This window comes from Phyllostomus discolor, chromosome 3 (assembly GCF_004126475.2).
Source record: "Phyllostomus discolor isolate MPI-MPIP mPhyDis1 chromosome 3, mPhyDis1.pri.v3, whole genome shotgun sequence".
NCBI lineage: Eukaryota > Metazoa > Chordata > Mammalia > Chiroptera > Phyllostomidae > Phyllostomus > Phyllostomus discolor.
Genome location: NC_040905.2, coordinates 39,833,664 through 39,857,249, shown reverse-complemented (window position 1 = coordinate 39,857,249; position 23,586 = coordinate 39,833,664). Strand labels below are relative to the sequence as shown.

Sequence of the window (23,586 nt, the reverse complement as noted above, 5' to 3'; positions counted from 1 at the left end):
CAAACATAAAGAGTTCCAAGTAATTTCAGACGATTCTCGGGAAACTCAGTGGACACATCCACTGAGCTGAATATTGGGGCTATTCCTGTTAAATGATGGTGCTAATTTAGCTACTCTAATTTTCACGTGTTAAGCTTGTTCTTGGCTTTTTCATATATTTGTATTTTGACTTTAATTGGGTGAAAATCTGATGTCAATAAAATAACCCATAGTATAGAAACAATGAGGATGGTTGATAGCAATGGTTGTGGTTATGCTGTGGACAATGAATATACTTGTATTTTATCTATAGCACTTTTAAAGGTGTTATAAATAGGTAAAAGTCTATACATGTGATATATGGTAAAACAGAATAGCTACCCTTTACATACCAAGAAATTGTACAGCTAAAAACAATCTACCTCACTTTTATCAGTCCTCTTAAAACATTGTTACAAATGAAGGTGTAAAAGAACGGCCACAAATATCTGAACAATTCACACGTGTTTTAAAGACTCAAATTAGATAATTTTTTTTGAGGATTTGGTTTAATATATAATTTTATGCTCCTTAATTAAAGAAAAAATAAAAACAGATTTAAGTTTAATACCTACAGCACTTAAGTGATATAATTAACTATATAGTTAAAATTTCTGTTTACTTTTTAAAATGAGCTCAAAAAGATTATTTAAGTAGGATAAAACTGCTCAGAAACTTAAATGAGCGGCATAAAATACAGGAACCTAAAATTGGGAACATATTCTTAAACAAACAATGATACTGGAAACCATTTCCTTCCTTACTTTGCCACAAAGACCTGGAACCAGACTTATACTCCAGCTGCCAAGCTATAAACAACACTGATGTCCAGTACCTGGCACTACACGAGTGGGGTTTTAACAGCTCTTGCTGGAGGCAGAATGAACTCTGAGAACATACACAGATAAGAGAAAGTTAGTCTTTTACAAATCTATTCTTAGGATGATTAACTCAGAAAGATAAATTATAGGAGAGTAAGAACAAACATCTAAAAGTAAAACTAAAGTATGTTTAAAAGATATATTTGGGGAAAAAGATAATTCTTTAAAAAATTTTTGTTTTTTCCCCACTGACTTTTATATTGGTGAATGTATACGTTGCCAGGCCGGCACAGCATCTTGGCCGTAAGTGACCGGAGAAGTGAGTATCTGGACAAGGGGCAGACCACGTCTGGGTGGGGGACGCACACGAAATTGCTTACTGGGAAAGGTCTGCTGCATGGGAATGGGCCCCATCCCTGTTGACTTTGACGAATGAGACCAATCAGCCTTTTTATTAAAACTTTAAAGTCAGGACTTGTAGCGAGATTTAGTGGCCATTACTGAGAGTGATGCAGTTGGTAGTTGAGTCAGAGACTGAAACGGAAGCAGAGGTCAGGGAAAGTAGCCAAGTCCCCATTATGGCAGGAGGTTGGGGAGGGAACTCTTGGTGTTGAGGGGTCAGAGAGAGCAAAGTGATGACCAGGTCTGTAGGGCAGTGGTAGATTCCGAAAACCTCCCAAATTCCAGAAGACATACTAAGGTTAACGATATCCAGAAGGGCATATAGTACTATGTTCTTATAGTACTATAAGAAGCCTGGACACACAGCCAAGGTTGTTTAGTCCTAAATGTCCTACAAAATATATCCGACTCCTAGAGGTAACTATGTGAATCTTCATTTCTCAAAACTCAAAGAGTCTAATACGCATATGATGAAAATAATATACTTTAAGTGTAGGAAAAATGGAAAATAGAGAAAAGCTTAAAGAGAAAAATTTAAATAATCAACTGTAAACCCACCATCCAAATATTAATTACTAATATGTATGTTATTAATTTATTAAAATTGCTTTCTAGTTTTCCTTCTATGTCCTTTTTTCTATGTCATTAAATACTGCTTCTAAACATGATATTAATGGCTATACAGTGTTACAGGGGTGAATGTATTATAATTTATTTAGTCCTTCTATTAGTTGACACTTATGGGTTGTTTCTAAGCTTTTGCTTATGATCCAGTAACTGTTTATACATAAATTTGTACAGGATTTTTCCTGTATCTGATTATTTCCTTAGATTAAATGCATAGATGTGGAATTACTAGACCAGGGTTTGAACTTCTTAAAAGTTTTGATATATAGTCAATGCTGCCCAGAAAGCAGATGAAATGAGAGTGTACGTTTTTGCCAACATAATATAAAATATTAATCTTAGGTAATTTAATTCCAAACAATTAATTAATCATTATGTAAAAATCAATGTCTTGTAAAATTGGAAAATGGACTGCCAACACAGAAAATGTAAAATTGTTCACGATGCCCACATAATGAAATATCGATGTGCTTTTGCATCCTACTCACCTATGTACTTCACCTCTACGTCTGCCAGTGTCTGCAAACAGTTCTCATAAGTTACTTCCTTAAGGTCAAGCATTCCAATGGCATCGTACACCTGTTTGGTCTGTGCAATGAGCTCCTCAGTTCTTGTTTGAATTTGCTCTGGTGAAAGATCCCACCTTAAAACATTCCTGCCGGCTGCAGTATAGGAAGACATTGCCTGAAGGGGAGACATCTTCTCTTCCTAAAGTCATTCTGAATAAAATCCTGCAACCACCAACTCTAAAAAGAATCAGAAAAAGAATAAAAATTAAGCATTTTTATTTGGTCTAAAGTCAATATACAAATAAGTATTATCTAATTAAATTTAAATGAAAGAGAACTTTTTAATAATGAGCCAATTTCTTTCAGGTGAGCACATATGCACAAAACTAAACACTCCCATAAAAGTGTCAATCCAGGAATCTGACTTGTGGGGTTCTACAGGAATCCTGACAGGACCCGCCAACCATTTTTGGGCACTCATGTTGGTGTTACTTGAGGTGGCAGGCAAAATGCCTGCCTTCCAATGTGTTTGGGTGAGTTGCTCAGCAAGCCAAGGGGAGGCTGGATGATTAGGTGAGAAATGAGGGATTCTTGGTTAAACTAAAGACTTCATTTGCCAAGCAAAAATCTTAAAAAATCTCTTGGATCTTCAGACATAATTTTTTTTCCTTAAAAGTATGCATTTTTTTTCCAGCAAAATTTTGTTGAGGGCTATGTTATTGAGGAATGAACTGAGATGGGTATGTTGGAACTTATTTACTGGCATACTGTATTAGAAATCTGAAGACCTGCAGAAGATGTAAAACCAACTCTTGTTAGAACTTTTTAAAAGATTAGGACATTATCAAAATACACATGAATCAAGTTTAATGTACTGTATGATGGGTGGAGAGGCTGTCCATTGTATCATTTCTTTCTTTGAATTCTCAGGCATGGTTTGGCAATGCAAGAACGCTATAATATTAACAAATTCAATAAAAAGTAAACATATGAAAAAAACTCAAGGCTGCTGCATTTTTCTTGAATCTATTTCATTATAGATTTAATGAAATTTGTATGTTCCAAACATTAAATTATTCATGTAATTAAATCATAAAATAATAAAGCTAGGTATCAAAGACATACTAATTGTCCTTTATAAATTAATCAAGTAATTTTTCTTATATAAATGTTTTTCTTGTGCTGATGTCCATCTACTTGGTATGCAGACTCAAAAATTTGGGGGATTCAACAAGGAAACATTTCAAAATTTTCTTTTTATGTTGAACACCAATTAATTATTTTTACCAAAATTTCACGTAAATCAACAACAGACGTTCAAATTTAAGATTTGCTATAGTAAGCAAATCTTATAGTAAGACTTGCTAATTTAAGACTACAGCAAGTCTTAAATTCAAACTTACAGCTTAAACTCTGCTACAGCTAGGATTATTTGAAAAGAAAAATTAAGAAGAATGACACCAGTCCTCCAAGCCCTTAAGCATGTTAATGATCGATGCCATGGGTGCCCCTATCCACAGATGTTTGTGCTTGATCACTTTAGAGCTTAAATAAAAATGTTATAATTAATAGCAAACATTTATGGTGTGTTTAGGCACTGTACTAAGTGCTTTCATTTATTAACTCCATTCTCACAAAACTCCATGAGGCAGACACTATGGCTATTATTCTATTACCAAAGAGGAAACTAAAACACAGGGAAGTTAAGTAACTTACCCCAGGTCACATGTGGCGGGAGCCAGGACTAAAAGCCAGGTGTACAGATCCAGATCCCACACTCTTAACCACTTTGCTAATAAACTTCATTCCTAGCGGTTTACAAGACCCCCCAAACAACCTTATGAGGTAGATAAGACATTATTCCCTTTTAATAGATGATTCAGTTGAGGTTAAGGGAAGCTAAGTGACTTGTTTAAAGTCATTTGCTCAGCAAATACCCTGTATTTATGACCATGTACTGTGTGGCTGGTCACTGTGACAGGTACCGAGAATAAAAAGGCAAATTGACTGGGACCCACTATTATGACATAGTAGAGAAGACGAACTGATAAACAGGCACTCATACTATATTGAGATGAGTGCTATGATAGGGGTCGGCAGGAGAACTCTGAAAGACAGCAAAGGGGGTTTTTCTAAGAAGATTTTCCATCAGGAGAAAGGAGCAAGCCAAAATCTGGACAGCGCACTATCCAAAGGCCAAAGGCTGTAAAGAGAGAATCTGGAAAGGTAAGTAGGGAGCACTGAATGCAGAGCCTTGTGAGTCATTAAAAACTTCAACCTTATTTTGAAGGCAACAAGAGCCATCAAAGTGTTTCAATCAGGTGAGAGATGAAATAAAATAAGAATTTTAGAGAAACTATTCAAATTATAGTGAGTTGAAAGGTTTGAAAGAGAAAGCATTCGAGAGGGAAGCTATTAACTGCATTTGGAGCATACGATTATGGTACACTGAGCTAGAAAAATGGAGGAAATTGGAGTGATTTAAAAGATATTCAAGAAGTAGAATTGGCACTGAATTGATGTGTGCGTGAGGTGAGAGTCCGAGGAGGTCCAGATTTCTGTCTTGGACACAGACTGACAGATGATGGGGCCAGTACTAAAACCAGGAACTTAGAAAGGGGAAGAGGAGGGTCCTTGCGGGTAAAAAAGAGAAATTCAACATTGGACATGTAAGTGGTTGTGGCACACATAAGTGGAATTTTTAATGTTGAATGGCAACTGAAGTTAGAGGCGTGGTTGAACTGGCTCAAGGAGTCTCTGGAGTGAGAACAGAAGTAACACTGAGCTGTAACTGTAGTTTAATCACTGAAGCAGAAGGAAAACCAAGCCAGGCTGGGTCAAGGAAGTTGTGAAAAGCAAGCACTAAAAAAAGGGAGAGTGAATAACAGCACTGAATGTACAAATAAAGAAAGATGGAAGAGTATCTGTTGAATTTAGCGATAGGAATGTCATGGATGACTTCGGCAAGAGCAGTGTCACTGGGGTGCTGGGGTGGAGGGCAGAGTGCTACGACTGAGGGTACGAAGGAGGTAAAGAACGGGAGAAAGTACACTTCTAAGCAATTCTCTACAGAGTTGGCTGTGAAAACAAGGAGAGCTAACTCAGTGTGCAGTTAGAAGGGGCTGAGGCAATAGAAGGGATGCATTTCTAAGATGGGAGAGACCTAGATACTGATGGTCTTAATTGTCCACATTAACTGATGTCTCTGATGTGACATATACTAGTTGATGGACCCAACGCTAGCAGACTACTTTCTAATATATTTTCACATTTCCCCTCAACCTGTTGAGGTACAAATTCACAAGGGTTAAGTTCCAAAACCTGTTTATGACTATTATTCTTGTGTTCATGTGTTTTAAATATTTAACTGATTAAATGTATGCAAAAAGAATGACTTGTTGTTTAGCTAAACTGTTTTGGAAATTCTTTTTAATAGTGACTAAAAAGCCAACCTAAAAAAGCCTCTGCTGTAATACATGCTTAAGAAAAGAAATGTGACGATTTGGAAGACTTCTGATTCAGATTAATTATGTGTGTCTTTAGGTGTGTTCCACTCAAAAAAACTAAAAATGGAAATAAAAAATGGTGCGTTTTAGGTGTAGTTTATGCAAGGACAGTGAGGAACTGCAATCAAGTGACTCATACTGGTCAAAAAGGCCTTCATCTTCCATTAAAATATTTGGAAGTAAGTATACATTTATGTTTTTGTTTGAATAGTTTAAGCAACTTATCATTTTTCATGATTCCACTTGAAACTAATTTTTTCAATTTAGTAGTAAATGACACATATAGACAGGAAGGTCCCGTGGAGGTAGGAACAAATGGCACAGAAAGCATGGGCAGAGCAATTTGTTTCAGACAGAAGGAAAGGCTAATATCAATATAACCTCAGTAATATCAATAAAACAGGCAAAATGCGAGTAGTTAGGTTATAGTAAAAATGTGACATGTCTGGATTTAAGAATTCAAAGGCTAACCAGTCTGACAAAAGCTGGATATTTTCTTGGAGGGGATGGTTGATGTAAACAACCTGGAGAATGCAAAGAGCCAACAACCTAGTCCTGGATACACTGTCTACATGAACACTGGAGTCCACGGCTTGACAGCTGGGCCTGGGAGAAGGGAAAAGAGAACCAGGAACCAAAGTCTTCAAAGAATGGAAGGGGCTGCCCAGGTGGTTGGGAGAGGACATCGTGGGCAGGGTGTAGAAGGGTAAAACCAGGCTGGGAACCTTGGGAGGTGTTTTTACACAAGGTGAAGAACTGTTGCCCTGGGAGAATAGCAGGGGGCAAGGCAGGAGCCAGGGAACAAAGATGTGGATCTTTCTTACTTTCTTACTTTGTAGTACTTAGTAGAGGGGTGTAGGGGAAGTGTTTTCCGCAGGGCTGAGCGGATTTCAGTAAAGGTTAAAAGGAGAAGAGACAATCAAGCACATGAAAAAGTAGAGGAGTTTGTTTACTATGGGACAAGGGTCCCAGAAATAACAAGGGAGGAGTCGAAGAGTATAGCAGATAGCTAAATCTGTACTGACTGTCCAGGCGTTCACTGCTTCCCCTTACCAATCATACATGCATTTTCTTCCCAGTACCCATGTATCGCCCACACAGTCCATGATCTTTAAAGGGGGCTGCCCCTACCTCAGAACCCCTGTGAGAGAAAGGGGTCTTACTTCTACTGAGTGTAATTGAGCAAGTGTGTGTCCTTGGCTGCAGCTGGCATGCACCTTATGAAAAAAAAAGCGGAAGCTGATTTATGGTGAAATAAATATTGTGAAGGAAAAATAAAGGAAGGAAACCAGGTATTTACTGACATCACTGGGCCCCTACCCTAGATCAACTAATCCTGAAGCCTGATCCATAGCTAGACTTTCCAGTTATGTGAGTCTATTGTTTAAGCCAGTTTGAATGTGGTTTTGTTATCTGCTGCATACAGGACCCTGACTGACAAAGGAATGAAAACTGATAAAGGAACGAGCACAGGGAAAAGTATAAAGGTCAGAATACAAGAAATGTCGAGTGACTAGAAGGCCTTATAAGGTTGATGGTGGCCTAAAACAACAGCAATGTGAAGTTCAATGTGTGGAGTTGGCTGAAAATTTCCCAAATAATGATTCCCACAATTCCTCATAGATACTTAGAATTAAGGCCTCGAAAGAGTCAGCCATGACCATGACTGACTGGGCTTCAAAGGAAGTTCTAATACAGCTGACCAGGCTGGCCATGGGTTACTGAGGCAATGAATAGCAAGTGGAGTACTAATGACAAAAATTTAGGACCTCTGCATCTTAGTACCCTGCTCTCTTTGCTAGTCTTCTTAGTACAAACAAATCGTAACAGTGAAAAATCATAATGGTAGGAAACCGTAACCCACCCCACCATTGTTTTGTCATAGTTTCTCAAAGTGCTGACTCTGAATAATATGTAGCTTATAGAGGAATAGCATTTCGTATAAGAATTCTAGGAACTAGCCCTGGCTGGCGTAGCTCAGTGGATTGAGCGCAGACTGTGAACCAAAGCATCGCAGGTTCAATTCCCAGTCAGGGCACATGACTGGGTTGCAGGCCACAGCCCCCAGCAACCATATATTGATGCTTCTCTCTCTCTCTCTCTTTCTCCCTCCCTTCCCTCTCTAAAAAAATAAATAAAATCTAAAAAAAAAGAAAAAGAAAAGAAAAAGAAATGCCAAATTTAATTAAAAAAAAAAAGATTCTCTCTTTATAAAAAAAAAGAATTCTAGGAACTAAGTTCAAAAGATACAGACTTCGACCTTTGAGCATTCCAGCTCCAGGAAATTTGCTGACCTTCAACTACGGATCCAGGATGACATGAAGCCAGGATGACGCACACCAGACGGTGTGCACTATGGTCGGAATGCACTATGCTCCTCTGCACGTAGAACTTCCCAACCCCCTCCCTTGATCTCTTTGTTCCATCCCCTCTCCCTCTTTATAAAAGCCTCTGCCTCCACTGAGAGGTACAAATGGGCTTTGAGATGTGAGTCCTCCATCTTCCAGGAGATGGGCTTTGAGACAGGAGTCCCCCATCTTCCAGATGGCCAGCATCTAAAAATAAACCACCTTCCTTTATAGCAGCACCTGCCTCTTGAGTACTGGCTTCCATGGCTGCAGGCAGCCGGACCTGCTTTTAGTTGTTGTTATGGACACATTTTCTTTATTGTTAAACAGCTTTGAAAGAAAACTACTCTAAACATTTCACTGATCAGATGACCTCTACTGGATTTCATTTATTTCCTAACACTTTTTAAAAGGTTGAGTGTTAAAGGTTGAGTGGTCACAGCGTAACCTGATTTTCACTCAGGTTCACTGATGGAGATGCCAGCACCTCCACCATGACAGTACAGATATGCCAGTGACCACCGCAGCTTCTACCAAAACAAATGAAAAGCTGTCCCTTCCTTAAAGGAGTATTATTTCCCAAGTGTAGAAGGGGTGAAAAGAAAGTCACAGAAGCTAGAAATCATGATTTCATGGGTCAACAGAACACATTAATTTTTTTGTTATACCTTTGCCTTAATTTCCTTTGGGATTGATAATTCTTGTTACCAAAGGAAAGGAATGGAGACAGAAGGATCCCTTTATACTTCTAACTAAAACATATCTACCGAATTTTTCTACATGCCTTATCTCAGCTTTTCCTCTTCCATCATTTTGCTGAGTATCCCTCCTCCTCCCCCTTTGTTACCATTTCAAGGCCATTCAATGCCTTGAATGTGGGTACACTTCTCTCACCTTCCTCTTCAGTGACTCAGTCCCTGGGTGGGAAACCAGTGAGTGCACCTGTAGTCCTTCTGGCAACTGTGCTTGTCCCCGTAAGAATCTGGTGAGGAGATTTTAAATTGACTTTTTGCAACTGAGAGTTACAAAAGTTGAAAACAGGCAACAGAGTGTGATCCTTTTTCTACAGGGGTTATTATGTACATTTGAAAGTTAAAACCTAATTAAATCTGAGATTTTTACAGCCTAATTAAACACTAGGCTTTTTTTTCCCCTACAAACATCTAGGTTCTTTATTAATTCTGTGCCAACCATACCTTCTTCATTGCCTCTTCTGTCTTTAAAGTACTCTCTATACACAACTCTGTGAAATTTCTAACTATACTGAAATTTATAGAAAGACGCCTTTGTTACACTGTAGTCTCCTGTGTCCAACAGACAAATGAAGTACCTAGGCAAAGAGAGCAAATGGCATAGATGTTGGCAGAGGTCACCAGGTTGGACAATTTCATTTGGACAAATGAGCATGCCACAGCTCTTTTGAGTTGATTATTGCCTTACAATTTCTGCAAAAACATTTTATGGAATGTACTTTCAGAAACATTCTGACTTACTGGCTTCATTTTCCTTTTGAAGCACAAAGGCTTCCACTTCCTCCCATCAAGGCACCTTTGACCCTTCCAGTTCCTCCAGATCTGAGCTCCTATCACCTTTCACTGGTGCCATTCACTTTAGACATTTAAATTACTGTCATTCACCTGTTCTAAGGGCTTGTCTTGTATTCTATATTACGTTAGGACTTTCTCCAGCACAATACCTATTGTACATCTCTTTCGTCACACCCCCAACCTGAACTCACTGCACACTGCAGAGCGCAGAGTAAGCAGAGGCCCATTATTTACCTGAAATGAGATGGGACTGATATGCTAAAACATTACAGCAACACCATTGTCTTTCATCATCACAAGTAAACATCCATTTAGGGAAATGTGTTTTATCAGAACCCGGACTCCAGTGAAACTCCATTGTGTAAAATGTCAGAATTTCTACATTTTATCCCACAATTTACATTTTATCCAGGTTCTCATCCTTTCTCTGTAGTGTTACTGTGTTGTGGCACATGGTTTGCATGGCATTTCCTGACATTTGCCCTGAGTCTTCAAAAACACTTGGTAAATATTCCTAGTATTTACTTTGGAACTCATATTTCTTTACAAGCTGCTATCGAGGGCTGCATTTCATTAATGCCCGCAGACTGTAATTCCTGTATGTTTATTTTAATTATTTCTCTTATTCTCTTTCATCAGAACCATTGCCTTCTAATCTTGATTCCTACTGCTCATAAAGTTGTTTTTTGCAGTCCATGATTTAACTAAGGCACCCTTCTCCTTACAATTTATCAGGCCATAGCTCAAGTCCAGGCTCCTTTCATCAGAGCAAACAGGCCCCTTCATTTCATACTTCACCAGTGCCACAGCCCAGCCATGCACCTCCCTAGGGCTCACCTGTTCCTTTAGGCATGCAGCCCACTTCTACCTTGAAGCCTTTGGCCAAGTAGCTCTTTATCTGCTACATCTGTGCTGTTCAATACAGCAGCCACATGTGATTACTTACATTTAAATTAAGTGAGAGTAAATAAACTAAAACATTCAGTTCCTCAGCTGCACTAGTAAAAGCGCAGCTCAACAGTCACTGCGGCGGTGACTACTGTGCGGCACACATCAGGAGCAGTTTCATCCTGCAGAAAGTCCTAACGGGGCTGTAGTAGACCGTCTCATTGCAGGAACGAGATGTGCCCCCGTACCCTTCCATGGGTGTCCTTTCTCTTTTCCACTCTTAAAGCAGCTCCCTGGGGTCTTCTTTGGAGGGAAGAAAGAACAGAAAGCGAGGAAAGGGGAAGTTACTGAGTTGTTCCCGTGGGCCAGGCAGTGTAAAAATGCTCACTTAATCCTAACACTGAGAGTCATGTATGACTAGAGCGCTCCTTTCAAGAGCCACAGTGTGGTGGAAAAGACTCAGTTTTTTCTACAAAGGACACAGGGCTAAATTAAGGTACTAACATGATTAATAAAAGTGGCTCTTCTGTAAGACTTTAAATTTTCCACAAATCCTTATTTTTATAATGCAGAGTTAATCTTATTTATTAGCTGTGCTACCAGGTTACAAATTTTACATAAAGGTTCCTGGTCCTAGACCCTCAACAGGTCAACATTTGTGAACTTAACTGTTTTTTTCCTCTGTTGTGAGTATGCTTTCACGTTACACGTTCCTGCCACTGTCCTAAACGGTAAAGCATCTCTGACGGGATAACCTCTCCCATACTCCTAGTCCCTCACCGGACAAACTGTCCTTCCATCTCAAACCTCTTCCTGGAGTACTCTTTTCTACTCCATCGTAACTGAAACCCACATCCCCGCAGAATGCATCACCTTCCTCATCAAGTTATGCCTATTTCTCAAGCTCCTCAGGCTACTGGGCTCTTGGCAGAGTGGACTTCCCCTAGACTCCCCACTGAAACACCCAAACCATGACTGCACCACCACTCGAATGCTCTGAGGCTGCTGCCTCCTGCTTATCACTGGCTATGATCAGCTGACCTCTCTGCCATTCCCTCATGTTTATCAAAGCATGGCTCTACAGGCCTTCCAAAATGGAAAGCTCCAAAAATCATCCTGGGAGACTGTAAGAAGGGTAGATGGATGAGCTACACCACTCCTAAACTTCAGTTTTCTTGACCTACTTCACTCCAAGAATCTTCATGTTTATTCTTCTTATCACCACTCAGATATGCCCTCGGAGCCAGTACATTCTGATATTCCACCTCTCTGACCATGACCTTCTGTCTTCTTCAGCTTCCCCTTCTCTATACCTGCAATTCTTATTATTCTAGCTCCTTCAGACCTCCAGTCCTCTAATGCCTCTACTTCCTCACTCTAACAGGCTTCTTCTGACGCTCTGCTTAGGTCTGGTGGTTCCTATGCTTTAGAGAGCTCTCACTTCGGCCCTCCCGCCACTGCACTCTTCTCAAGAGAGCTAAGGAGAGGTGCCCATGTGGAGCCTACAGCCACACCCCATCTCCTCCACACAGCTAGGCTTTCAGGACTCAGGACTCCTATGTTCCTGTTCGAATGGCTCCAGGAGCCTGTGTGGACCTCTTCCTTGGTCATTCCCTGAGGGCGAGGCTCACCACTGGTGAGCTGTCATTAGAGCTGGGACCTACAGGTGGGGGTATCCAGGCATAGGGCAAGGCCCCTCCTGGTACTGAAGGGGGCCAGGGCAATCTTCCAATAATCCCGTAGCCCAGGTTACACAAATGTTAGAAGTGAGCCTTCATCTATCAAGTTCCACAGTCCTCCACTACAACCACACTGCTCCTAGGCCTTCTGCTATATCCACCTTAAAAAACCTCTGCCCAGGGCTATGTTAACCAGCCACCTTCCCTATTCTTATATTCGGGTCCCAGATAGGACTATGGGTTTAATGCTATTAAATTATAGTCTCTATATTTGAGCTAGACTATTAAGGCTTCAGAAAACCCATCAGGAAGGCCTGAGACCTCCTCCTCCCATTTCCCACAGCAATTATTTCAAACTGTGACCAGCTTCCCAAAATTTCTCTTCTCACTGTCCCTAGCTGATCTTGCTGCCTACATTGCTAAAGCCATCGGACAGAAATTCCCTCAACTTCCCACCTACAAACACAGCTATTTCTATAGCATCCATCCCTTCCTTTTCACTCCTAAGTTAAGAGCTACCTGTCTTACCAAAGCCAGTTTCTCGCTCTGCACTTGGGCCTTATCTGATCTCTTCCAGGACACGCTCCATGAAATATTATTTAGTAGAATGGTAAATGTCTCTTTTGTACTGCCTTTTCATGCACATATACATGCCTCACTGCTTAAGTTTCTTTATCTAAGTAAAACAGAAACCTTCCTTGATCCTGGGTCACTCATTAGAAACCACCTATTTCTCCCCTTCCCTTTACCCCCAAAGTTCCTCAGAGTGGCCAGGCCAGCCTTGCCATGTCCTCATCTCTCTTTTATTTTTTCCTTTTTTTTTGTTTTTTGTTCTTCTGTTTTTCTTTTTTAAATTTTTCTTTCTTAATTCTCTTTTACCTCTCCAACCCACTTCAGTCTGGGTCCTGGCTTAATAAAGAATGAAACTGCTCTCAGCAGGGACCCTAATGTTTTTACTCAATCCAACTGACAATCTTCAGGACTAGCCTACATTGAGTTTTTGTGATATTTGACAGTATTGTCACTCCTCCTCCTTTCTGGGAACTTTTCCCTTCCTTAGTGTCTGTGGTAATGTTTATTCTTTTCATCCTATGTCTGTGGCTGCAGCTTCACAATTGATCCCTTTTCTTATGATTCCTTGGTGTTTCTCAGGACTCAGTTCTGTGCCCTCTTCTCTTCATTTTGTGCATTCTTCCTGGGGTATTTGGGTTTACTTGTATAGGCTACCCATAGCTAAAGGCTTTCAAATCGGTGCCTCTAGCCCAAATCTCTTGAGTTTTAGACCCTATATTTAAAACGTGCTGGATAGATCCACTTGGATGTCGGGTCACCTCGAATCCAGTATACCTAAAATTAAACTGACTGTGTTCCTTACCCCTCAGAACAAAACCTGTCCTTTTCCTGTATTCCTTATCTCAGTGGAGATCACCAACAAGCATTTGGTTGCCCAAGTCAAAAACCCAAGAGGCTTTCTGGATGCCTTCCAATCTATTCTCCACATAGCTTGCAGAGTAATCTTCCTAAGACGTCAGTCTGATCATGGCACACCCCTTCAGTGGCAGGGTTCAAGATCAAGTTTTGACTCCACTGACTTCAGAATTAAGTTAAAGTTACTTAACATGCAAGGCCCTTCTGGACCTGCCTCTGTTTCTCTGGCTTTCTCAATGCCACCCTTTTGCCCCCAAATCTATGCTCTAGGCACAAACTACTTCCACATCTCCCTGCAGTTTTTAAAACTCTCTTGAGACTTTTGCAGTGTTTTTCCCTTTGCCTGGAACACCTTTCCTCTCCCTTACCTGAGAGCAACATTCATCTTATTTATCTTTCAGATCTTGGCTCAGATTTTATTTTCTTCAGGAAGTATTCTTAACTACCTCCAGCTGGCTTAGGAATTCTTCCTCTACTGTGCTCTTACACGTACACTGACCAAAGCACTTATCCTGCTGAAGAGTATTCACATATTTTATTTGGCTCTGTCTCCAATGAGCAGAGACTGGGTTTTAGTGATATTTGGAGACCCTGGACCTAAAAGTTACAGTACATATATATTTTAACTATGACAAGTTTACAAAAAATTCCACTTAAGGCTATTTATTTAATACTTTTCTCCTATTATTTTCATGTCCACTATACAAGTAGTTTCAACAGAGAATGCTTAGCTTCCATGGAACATTATATAAAGCCCTATTCTGAAATTAGGGAGGATGATGCAGACTGGATGTAATGGTGTATACTGGACACTCAAGCATCCTGAATGCTTGCTAATAATTTTCTTCTGAATGGACTGCTGCATTGGTAAATCAGATTCAGGAATAGTACCCAACAGTTACTTACTGAGCCTTTCAGTTTGGATACTTACAACCCCCTAACAATAATAAACACCTGGTATTTGGAGTTGGTGTTCCACACAACAGATTTTTCGTTTAATATTTTTTTTTAAGATATTTTATTTATTTATTTTTAGAGAGAGGGGAAGGGAGGGAGAAAGACAGGGAGAGAAACATTAATGTGAGAGAGAAAACACTGATCAGTTGCCTCTCGTCTGTACCCTGAGCACCCCGACTGGGGAACTGAACCTGCAACCCAGGCATGTGCCCTGACCAGGAATTGAATCGGCAGTCTTTGGCTTCATACTACGATGCCTAATCAACTGAGCCACATGGGTCAGGGCTCATTTAGTGATCTTTTAGTTTGGCATAAGATCCGATTGTTTTATGAACAGAATGTTACAGAATTAATGCCTTAGAATAAATCAACTTTTACCAATTAGTCAAAATTGCTACTTTGAAGTTCTTTAATTGAGTTAATATCCAGAAAGGTCATTTTAGCTTGGTTTCTGAGTTTATAGGAAATGTAATTAAATATATATAGATGTATTTATTTCTATCCATTCCCACCTTTTCTCTTAAAGATGTGTTAGAAGCAACCTAAATGTCCATTGATAAGTGACTAGATAAAGAGATGGAGTGTGTGTGTGTGTGTGTGCACACACACACACACACACACAGGAATTATTACTCAGCCATAAAAATATGAAATCTTGCTATCTGCAACAACATGGATAAACCTAGAGGTTGTTATGCTAAGTGAAGTAAGTCAGAAAGAACAAGACAAATACCATATGATTTCACTTACATGTGGAATCTAAAAAATAAAATAAGTGAGCAAGCAAAGCAGAAACAAACTCATAGATATAGAAAAACTAATGGTTGCCAGATGGGAGCGGGGTTGGGTGCTGGGTAGAAAAGGTGAAGGGATTAAGAAGTACAAATTGACAGTTACAAAAACAGACATGGGGATGTAAAAATGCAGCATAGGGAATATAGTCAATAATACTGTAATAACTACGTATGATGCCCACTGGGTACTAGACTTATTGGGGGGGGAATCACTTCATAAGTTACATAACTAAATGTCTAATCACCATGCTGTACACCTGAAACTAATATAATATCGAATGTCTACTATAATGAAAGTTTTTTAAAAAAATTAAAAAAAAAGAAAGATGTCCCCCCAAACTTTTAGCTTTTGCATACTGCAAATTTCCCACTTTCTGCCTCTATTACCTTGCCTATCACTAATCCTTCCATGTTTTCCTACTAAAAGTGCTCTAGAAAAGATCATGTTTCCTCTTTCCTAGTCCTCTTCTAGTCCTTTCCTATTTCTTCTCAGTGTCTTTTGCAAGCTTCTCTTCCTGTATCCATTCAAACAAGCTGGGTCTCCATGATTCCATCTAGATCCCCAGCTGAAGCTCCAGACCCACAGACATCTCAAAGGCAGCACGTTCAAACTTGATCTTTCTCACAAATTCCCAGTCTCAGTTTATCACTCTTCATCTAGAATCCCAAGCTAGAAACTTGTCATACATATGAGTGATTAGTATCATCATCACCCCCAATATTTAGTGAGCCCGTTACTGTGCCAGACACTATACCAAGAGTTTATATACCTTTTCTTATTTATTTCTTATTTAACAAGCCAAGAGGTTGGTATTAGAACCCAGTTTTACTGGGCACAGACAAGTAAAGTAGCTTGCTCAAGGTCACACACAGAAAGTGTGGAACTGGGTTTAAACTGAGGCCTGACTACAGAGCCCATATTCTTTACTTACACTCATGGTGCAACTGCATTCTAAAAAAAAGGAAAACTTCAGATTTCTCACCAACACACCTCCCTGATCTTCCACCCTGCTTGTAATGGGGAGAAACCGAGGTAAATACAGCAGCTGGAGACTGCATTTTGACCCTGCTCGCCTGGTTTGTTATCTACGCCACTCCCTGCAGGGCTGCTGCCAAGGGCTGTGAAGGAGTGCCCCGTGCTGGCTTTCATCCAGAGCTTTTTGAAAAACAGGCCGTGTAGGCCCGGGCTGCTTTTAGTCACCCATTTCCAAAGAGTAAAACGACTCAAACTGGGACAACCTGATGGCTACCCTTTGCGCCCAGAGCCCTTTAATTAACTGTTCTTAGGTAAGCAGTAAACTATGTGAAAGGTGCACTCCTAGGAGTTGCAAAGGCTTTCTTAAAGTACCCAGGCAAACAAACACCCTACATTTCTTATAGATAAGGTTCAGCTGAGGCATTCTAAGAAAACTTTACATACAACAAATGTGAGTTCTTTATTCCCTAGTGATTTCTCAGGTAAGAGATATTGACTTGTTACCATCATCTGTGGTTACGCCTACAATACAGATTATACTGCCAAAAAAAAAAAAAAGGCTCATTATAAAGGGATTTCCCATGAAGTAAATGAGTTGATTCAGTCATTCCTTCAGTAAATCTTTATTGAGGTTACAGAGATGAAGAAGACATACTTATTGCCCTCAGGAGCTGTCTCTGAGAAGAAAAGGAGAGACAGATTAGACCGCCAGGCAGCAAACCCTGCATGAATACAGCGAAAGGGAATCTAGAGGGCAGAGAAAGTCCCTCTGTCTGGGGTGGGGTGGGGGGTGGTTTCTACATTTCCCAGTCTATACACACAACCTTAGAACTTGGTTCTCCTCTTTTCTATCCTTTGTATGAAATATGTTATTATTAGTAATAGTAGTAGCGGTTAGTAAACAGCTAATAGAACTGATCTAGAGTATCACACTTTTATATTATTTAAACTAGAATTTGTGAGGGTCTTCTAAGTGTACGCCAGGAAATGTTACACTGGCGACTTCTACATTCCTTCAGTTCAGTGTTTTAGGGTCTGCGTGTCAATTGCTTACTTGCTCTATACACTCTATTAAAAATTTTTTAAATAAATGATACTCCTCCTGAAGACTGTTAGGTCTGTTTTTTCTTGATTCATAGGAAAACAACATAAGTTTATAAATTGAGCCCCTATATTGTGCCTGATACTCAGTAAATATCTGTTGAATGAGCTAAAATCTGGATGAACACTGAAAGCCAGCCATAGGTTGGCTGGAGATATACTAGGAAGGCTGAGGGATCTGCTTCCCCGGGTCAGGGGAAAAATGAAGCATACATTCTCCTTTTAATTCTGCTTGAGAACATAGTCCGTGCCTTAGCCATCTCGTTGGAAGAGATGTGGAAGAATGTGTCAGAGCACAGCATATATGTCTTGACAAATGTGGAAGAATGTGTCAGAGCACAGCATATATGTCGTAACTGCTGAATCAACAAGAGTGAAAAAATCTGAACTATTCTGCCCTAGAATGACGACTAAATTCAGGCCCAGATGCCAAGTAATAAGTTGATAAAGTAATCGAGAGAAGGTGCTAAGACAATAAAGTTGTTGAAGAAAAGCAATTAAGTGAGTGATATGTCATAAAAATACTTTGAGTCATGGATAAATCATCTACCGAACACGCCAGTACACTTAGAGAGCACAGTGCTACCATTAGACTGCTCCTGCTTCCACCTGCTGGTACAGGAGAGTAATTTTTTAGATTCAACAGAAACTGTTTAGCTGCTGTAGGAAAAAATCTTTTTGAAAACAATGAACTTTCACAGTGCTCTCGCTGAGGTAACATGGTGAACTTTCCATAAAGAGTCCCTCACAAAAAACGTACACCATGAACTCAGCGACAAATATTTGGAGTACAGAGAGGAATGAGCAAACACAGAGACATTCCAGTGGCCTTTATTCCGAGCAGCCTCCAGGGTCTGATGAAGCCAAAAGCATTACCCATTTTCTTCCATGGTACAGTCCTTGTTTCTGTCCTTACAAAAGTAGCATTTAAATTTGATCACTAAAATGACCATTGCAACTATAATGGCCTAAGCTTAGACTTCTTATATAGTATACTATTTATGTTGGAAACAGTGCCACATGTAACCTCAGTTGTGTACAACTTCTTCTATCAGTAAAGTTTAAAAGCAGAACCAATTATATTATACAAAGCCTCCCTTGGGTTGAATAGTGAATATACTTTCAACTCTTTCTTAAAATGTTAGTAATCCATTAAAAAAAGAGAGAGAAAGCAACTTTACTTTAGATTTTGGAATGTCATAGAAATAGCTTCTTGTCTTCAAATTTCCATTATGATTAATTAAAAAGAGACTCTTCAAAGCCACTTTTTCCAAGAAATAAGAATAAAAAAATGATAGAAACTGCTAAAAGACATATGAAGAACTGGATGTCAGTAGAAATATCTGTAATATTTCTACTCAACAAATAGAACTTTTAGAAAAAGTTCATATTACAAGGTTCTAAAGAATGAAAAAAACAACTCAGAATAGCCTAATCGATTTACACCTAATTTTGTATATAGAACAAGTGGTTTAATCATTACAGGTTTTAAATATTTATTATAAATGAATATGAAAAGTTTCTCTTCTTACATCCTTTGGCTGGCCTAAGTAAACCCACCAGAGACCAGAGAGCATCAAAAATCAAGTACTAGGTCACAAATGACATCAAGACTTCCTTAATAATTCATTAATAAGGGGCCTGCCCACATACATGAAAAACCACATCTCAAAAAAGACATTCCATTTTTACTTTTAACCAGGAGGCTGAACAAATTGCTTTTGGTAGATTTAATTGGTGTTTGGGGTATACTTTTCAGAACTGAAATCCTCAGAAATTACTCATGAGAGAGACATCTTTCCTTAGTACATTATTCAATACTTAGGATTTCTTTTGAGGGGGGGTTCATCTCCCTGTGGGTATTTTGTTGAGTGAATGATAATGCCTAAATCCTCCTCCTAAGTCTAGCTAATTATCTGTTTGCTTAAAAAGAAAGACTAGTTCAATCACTAACAAATATTGATTGTTTTTACACATGACAATGGCACTGTGATTACGTATTTCTGGAAAAAAAACAATCTCTTAGTGCTTTGTACTGAAATACTTTTGATTAATATAATGCTGGGCATATGTCTCAAAATAATTAGAAGAGGGGACATAAAAGATTAGTCGTGAGCTGATAATTTTGAGGGTGATGGGGAGCTTCGTTATACTAACTTCTTGACTTTTGCTTATGAAGCTCTAGTTGCTATTCTAAACTCAGATGTGGTCTGAAAACATATAAAACTCAACATTAAAACAACACACACTGACATGCATATTAAAAGGGATAATAAATGGAGCAAACCCCAGAGGAAATTTGATCACAGGTAAGAATATATTTGACCAATAATTGAAGATTCATAAATTCATAGTTGGAAGGGGCTTTAGAAATCAGCTGGTTGAAATCCTTTAATTTACGATGCAGCCCAGTGATGTTAAGTCATGAGTAACTAACTTCAATGACTTTACGCAATAAAGTCAAATGCCATAAGCCTATGCTTAAGCATTTGACTTTATTGTGCATATAGTGAATGTTACATTACAAATGGATTATTAGGGAAGATTCAAGTGACACTCCTCTCTAGTGTGCCTAAAAGTTGAGACTGATGACTTTGAGTATAGCTATCAGACGGCCCTCATGCCACTTCCTCTAGTTATGGGTAGCCTCTCTGCTACTTGGCCACTGCCAACCATTGCTACCACCACCATCAATAATAATGCCAAGTTCAAACATTTCTATAATAGGCACTGTTCAAAGTGATTAGCATCTACTGACTCATTGAATCCTTCCAACAACACTATGGCATAGACTCCATTACTATCCTCACTTTTAGGCAGGATGACACAGAGGCACAGAGAAAGTAAGTAACGCACTCAGAATCACACAGATAGTCATGACTAATAAGCCCCCAGTCTTGCTCCAGGGTCAAGGCTGTCGAATACCACAGTATATCACGTTACACCAATCATGCAGGCAATTCTGCCATTTCTTTCCAGTTGTCCACAGCTATTGGCCTAACCCCGCATCAGTGTCTGCTACTTTTCTTTTTTTTTCTCCTGTCTGTGTTGTGAGACAGGCAGGGACAAAATCAGAGGGCACAGCCCATGTGGCTCTATGCTGATCCACACCATGTTCCAATTCTCCTGTCTGTCTGCCACAGCAACCCCTAGAAGACACTGTCACTTACTTATGTGAGAAATAAATAAATCAACAGATCACTGAAATAAGGAAAATAACGATGATGATAATGATTTCAAATTCTTTGACCATCTACCTATCAAAAGGCTATTCTTTAAAGCAGAGGAGAGTTTTCTCACCATTGAAACATAAAAGGCAAGTTTATTCTTATCCTCACCTGAGGACATTTTTTCATTGCTTTTAGAGAGAGAGGAAGGGGAGAGGAAAGGAGAGGAACACTGATGTGAGAGAGAAGCACCAACTGTTTGGTTGTTTCCCACATGTACCCGGACCAGACTGTACATGCCGGAACCAGGGACTGAAACCACACCTAGCCGTGTGCCCTAACTGAGAAGCAAACCTGTAACTTTTTGGTAATCGGATGACACTCCAACCAACTGAGCCATACTGGCCAGGGCAAGTGGCAAGTTTTAAAAAAATTTCCTAACAAAGATGAAAGATGAAGAACCACCAATTTTTTAGGTCTTTAGTTTGGAAGTTACAATGAAAGTGAAGCAAAGCATGTACTTGAATATAATACAAGGTCATTACTTACAAAGTGCTCGTATGTCCATGCACTGTGCTAAATGTCTTCTATGCGTTATCTCATTTAATCCTCACTCTACAGATCAGGAAACCAAGGTGCAGATAGGTTGAGTCAATCTCTCCAAAATCACACAGCTAAATAAGTATGGATCTGGGATGTGAAGCAGGCAGTCTTATTTCAGAGCCTGAAATCTTAACCATTTACTAAAAGCTGCCCTTTTTCAACCTAAAAATGTTATATGATTTTGTGTAAGACAAGCTCTCGTTAACAATAGAGTAATAGAATTTCAGAATGGGAGATGGGACACGAATAGGAACTATTCAGGAAAAAATGGGGTTGGGGGTGTGGAGAAGCAGAAGACCAAGCTTGGAATAGTGGACAAAACTAGCAATGGCCCATTTTCAATCAATGCCACAGTGTATCCCAGGAATTAGAACCAATTTGGAAGTTAAACATGGGAATTGGAGAGAGATGAGGCTGGAGAGGTTGATAAGCAAGATTTACGGTTGTTTACCATGGTAGAGAACTTAAACTTTGTGTGGCAGGCACTGGGAGTCCCTAAGCGAGAGGGTAGGATATTTTAGCTAGGCACTCTGCTAGCTGTGGGAGTGTGGAAGGCTGATTTTTCAGAGGCAAAGGAGACCAGTTGGGAGGCTGCAGTAATCCAGATGAACAATGAGAACTGAAAGTCAGAGCAGGAGAGAAAACAATGGATTCCAGAAATGTCCAGGAGGTGAAATTAGCAGGATTCGGTAGATGGTAGTCCTACTAATAAAACACAGCAAATTTACCACTAGACAATAGAAAATGCAAGAGCAAGGTCAGATTTGGGGAAATATTGATAGGTAAGTTTCAGACGGTGATTTTCGAGTGCCTGTGAAAGATGCCAGGGCATGGAGGCATGGTGATTTGGCAACTGGACATATGGACCTAAGACTAGTGAGAGAAAGAGACAGATGTCTTCAAACATGTGACTTAGAACATACTAGGATATCTGAGGGGACGTGCCGATAAGAAAAGTGAGAGAGTCTGGAAAAGTAGGAAAGGAAAACTGCACACTAGCTGCTTGCGGGAGGTTTCAGACAGAAGCGGGTGTGTGGAAGAGACTTCAGCACCTATGCAGGCTCAAGGAAAGGAGACAGAAGAGAGATTTATAGAAGTTGAGAATAGAAAATTGAGAAAAACCAGCACTTGAGGGTAAGGTGTCAAGAAAAGGATGCATGAAAGAAATTTGAGGAATGCTCATAAGAGAGGAAAATTAGGAATTTGTTTCTCTAAAAGTCAAGAAAGAATGTGTGACCAACAGTGTAAATGTTACCAAGTCAAGTCAGGTCTGGAAAGTATTCACTGGATTTGGCAGCTGACACCAAGACTTAAAGTGTCATCTGATTAGTGACTAAGCTTTCCTTTCCAATACTTTGGCAGCCACATCAATATCCTAATTCATACTGAACCTAGAAACAAGTCAAGGTTGTAAGTGTTTTCCTAAGTGCTGTTCTTATGTCATCCATTCTCGTATGGGTGATCCGTTCAGCTTCAATCCACGACTTCATATTTAGTACTATAAAGAATCTCCTTATTAGAACAATGTTCTAGTGAGCTGAGGTCCTCTGGAAGTTCAAATTTTCATCTTTACTTAATCACCTGAATATTATATCAGCAGGTCACTTATATCCTCCCCCAAGTCACTGATAATGCATTTGTGACTACTGTCAGTTCTTCCTTACCCAAGTCCCTGGGATTACATTTTTTCTACTTTTATGGAAGGTGGGACATTATTAGTTACTATTACCTACTTGATATCGAGCACACACTACATGTCTTCCCATACAACAGTTCCTGCAATCCTTTTAAAAATTAAGAGGTAGTGAACAATATCTGTTTTAGGGTTGAAGAAATTGAGGCTTAGTACAATGACACAAGTATTTGAAACCAGGTTTCCTTCCAAAGCCATGTGGTGTGCACATCTTCTTTCCTTTCTTTTTCTTTCTTTTTGTGTGTGTGTGTGTGTGTGTGTGGTGTATGTAAATCTCCATAATCTGAGATTTGTATTTTTCTAGTTTTACTGAGATATAATTCACATACAACATTATATACACTTAAGGTGTAGCATATTTTATTTCTTTAAGTCATTTCATTAGTGTTTAGCATGTTTGCCTTGGACAGTCAACTTAGTGTGGCTATTTATAAGTCTGGTAAATAGTCTGGCAGAGAGAGGACACCCTCCCCTGATCTTCACATGTCCAAATCCTGCCACCCTTCAAGGACCAATTATGAC

General features: G+C 39.5%; 1 protein-coding gene across 1 annotated transcript in view; it reads right to left on the bottom strand.

Moving 5' to 3' along the window:
• NLN (neurolysin) overlaps positions 1 to 2,610 on the bottom strand; it is a 42,740-nt gene extending 40,130 nt beyond the window's left edge. Inside the window, 2 exon segments of the mRNA XM_036020066.1 lie at positions 2,357 to 2,568; positions 2,570 to 2,610. Of these exon segments, the coding sequence (XP_035875959.1) occupies positions 2,357 to 2,568; positions 2,570 to 2,586 (229 nt within the window). The 5' untranslated portion in view covers positions 2,587 to 2,610.
• Positions 2,611 to 23,586: the final 20,976 nt, after the last annotated feature.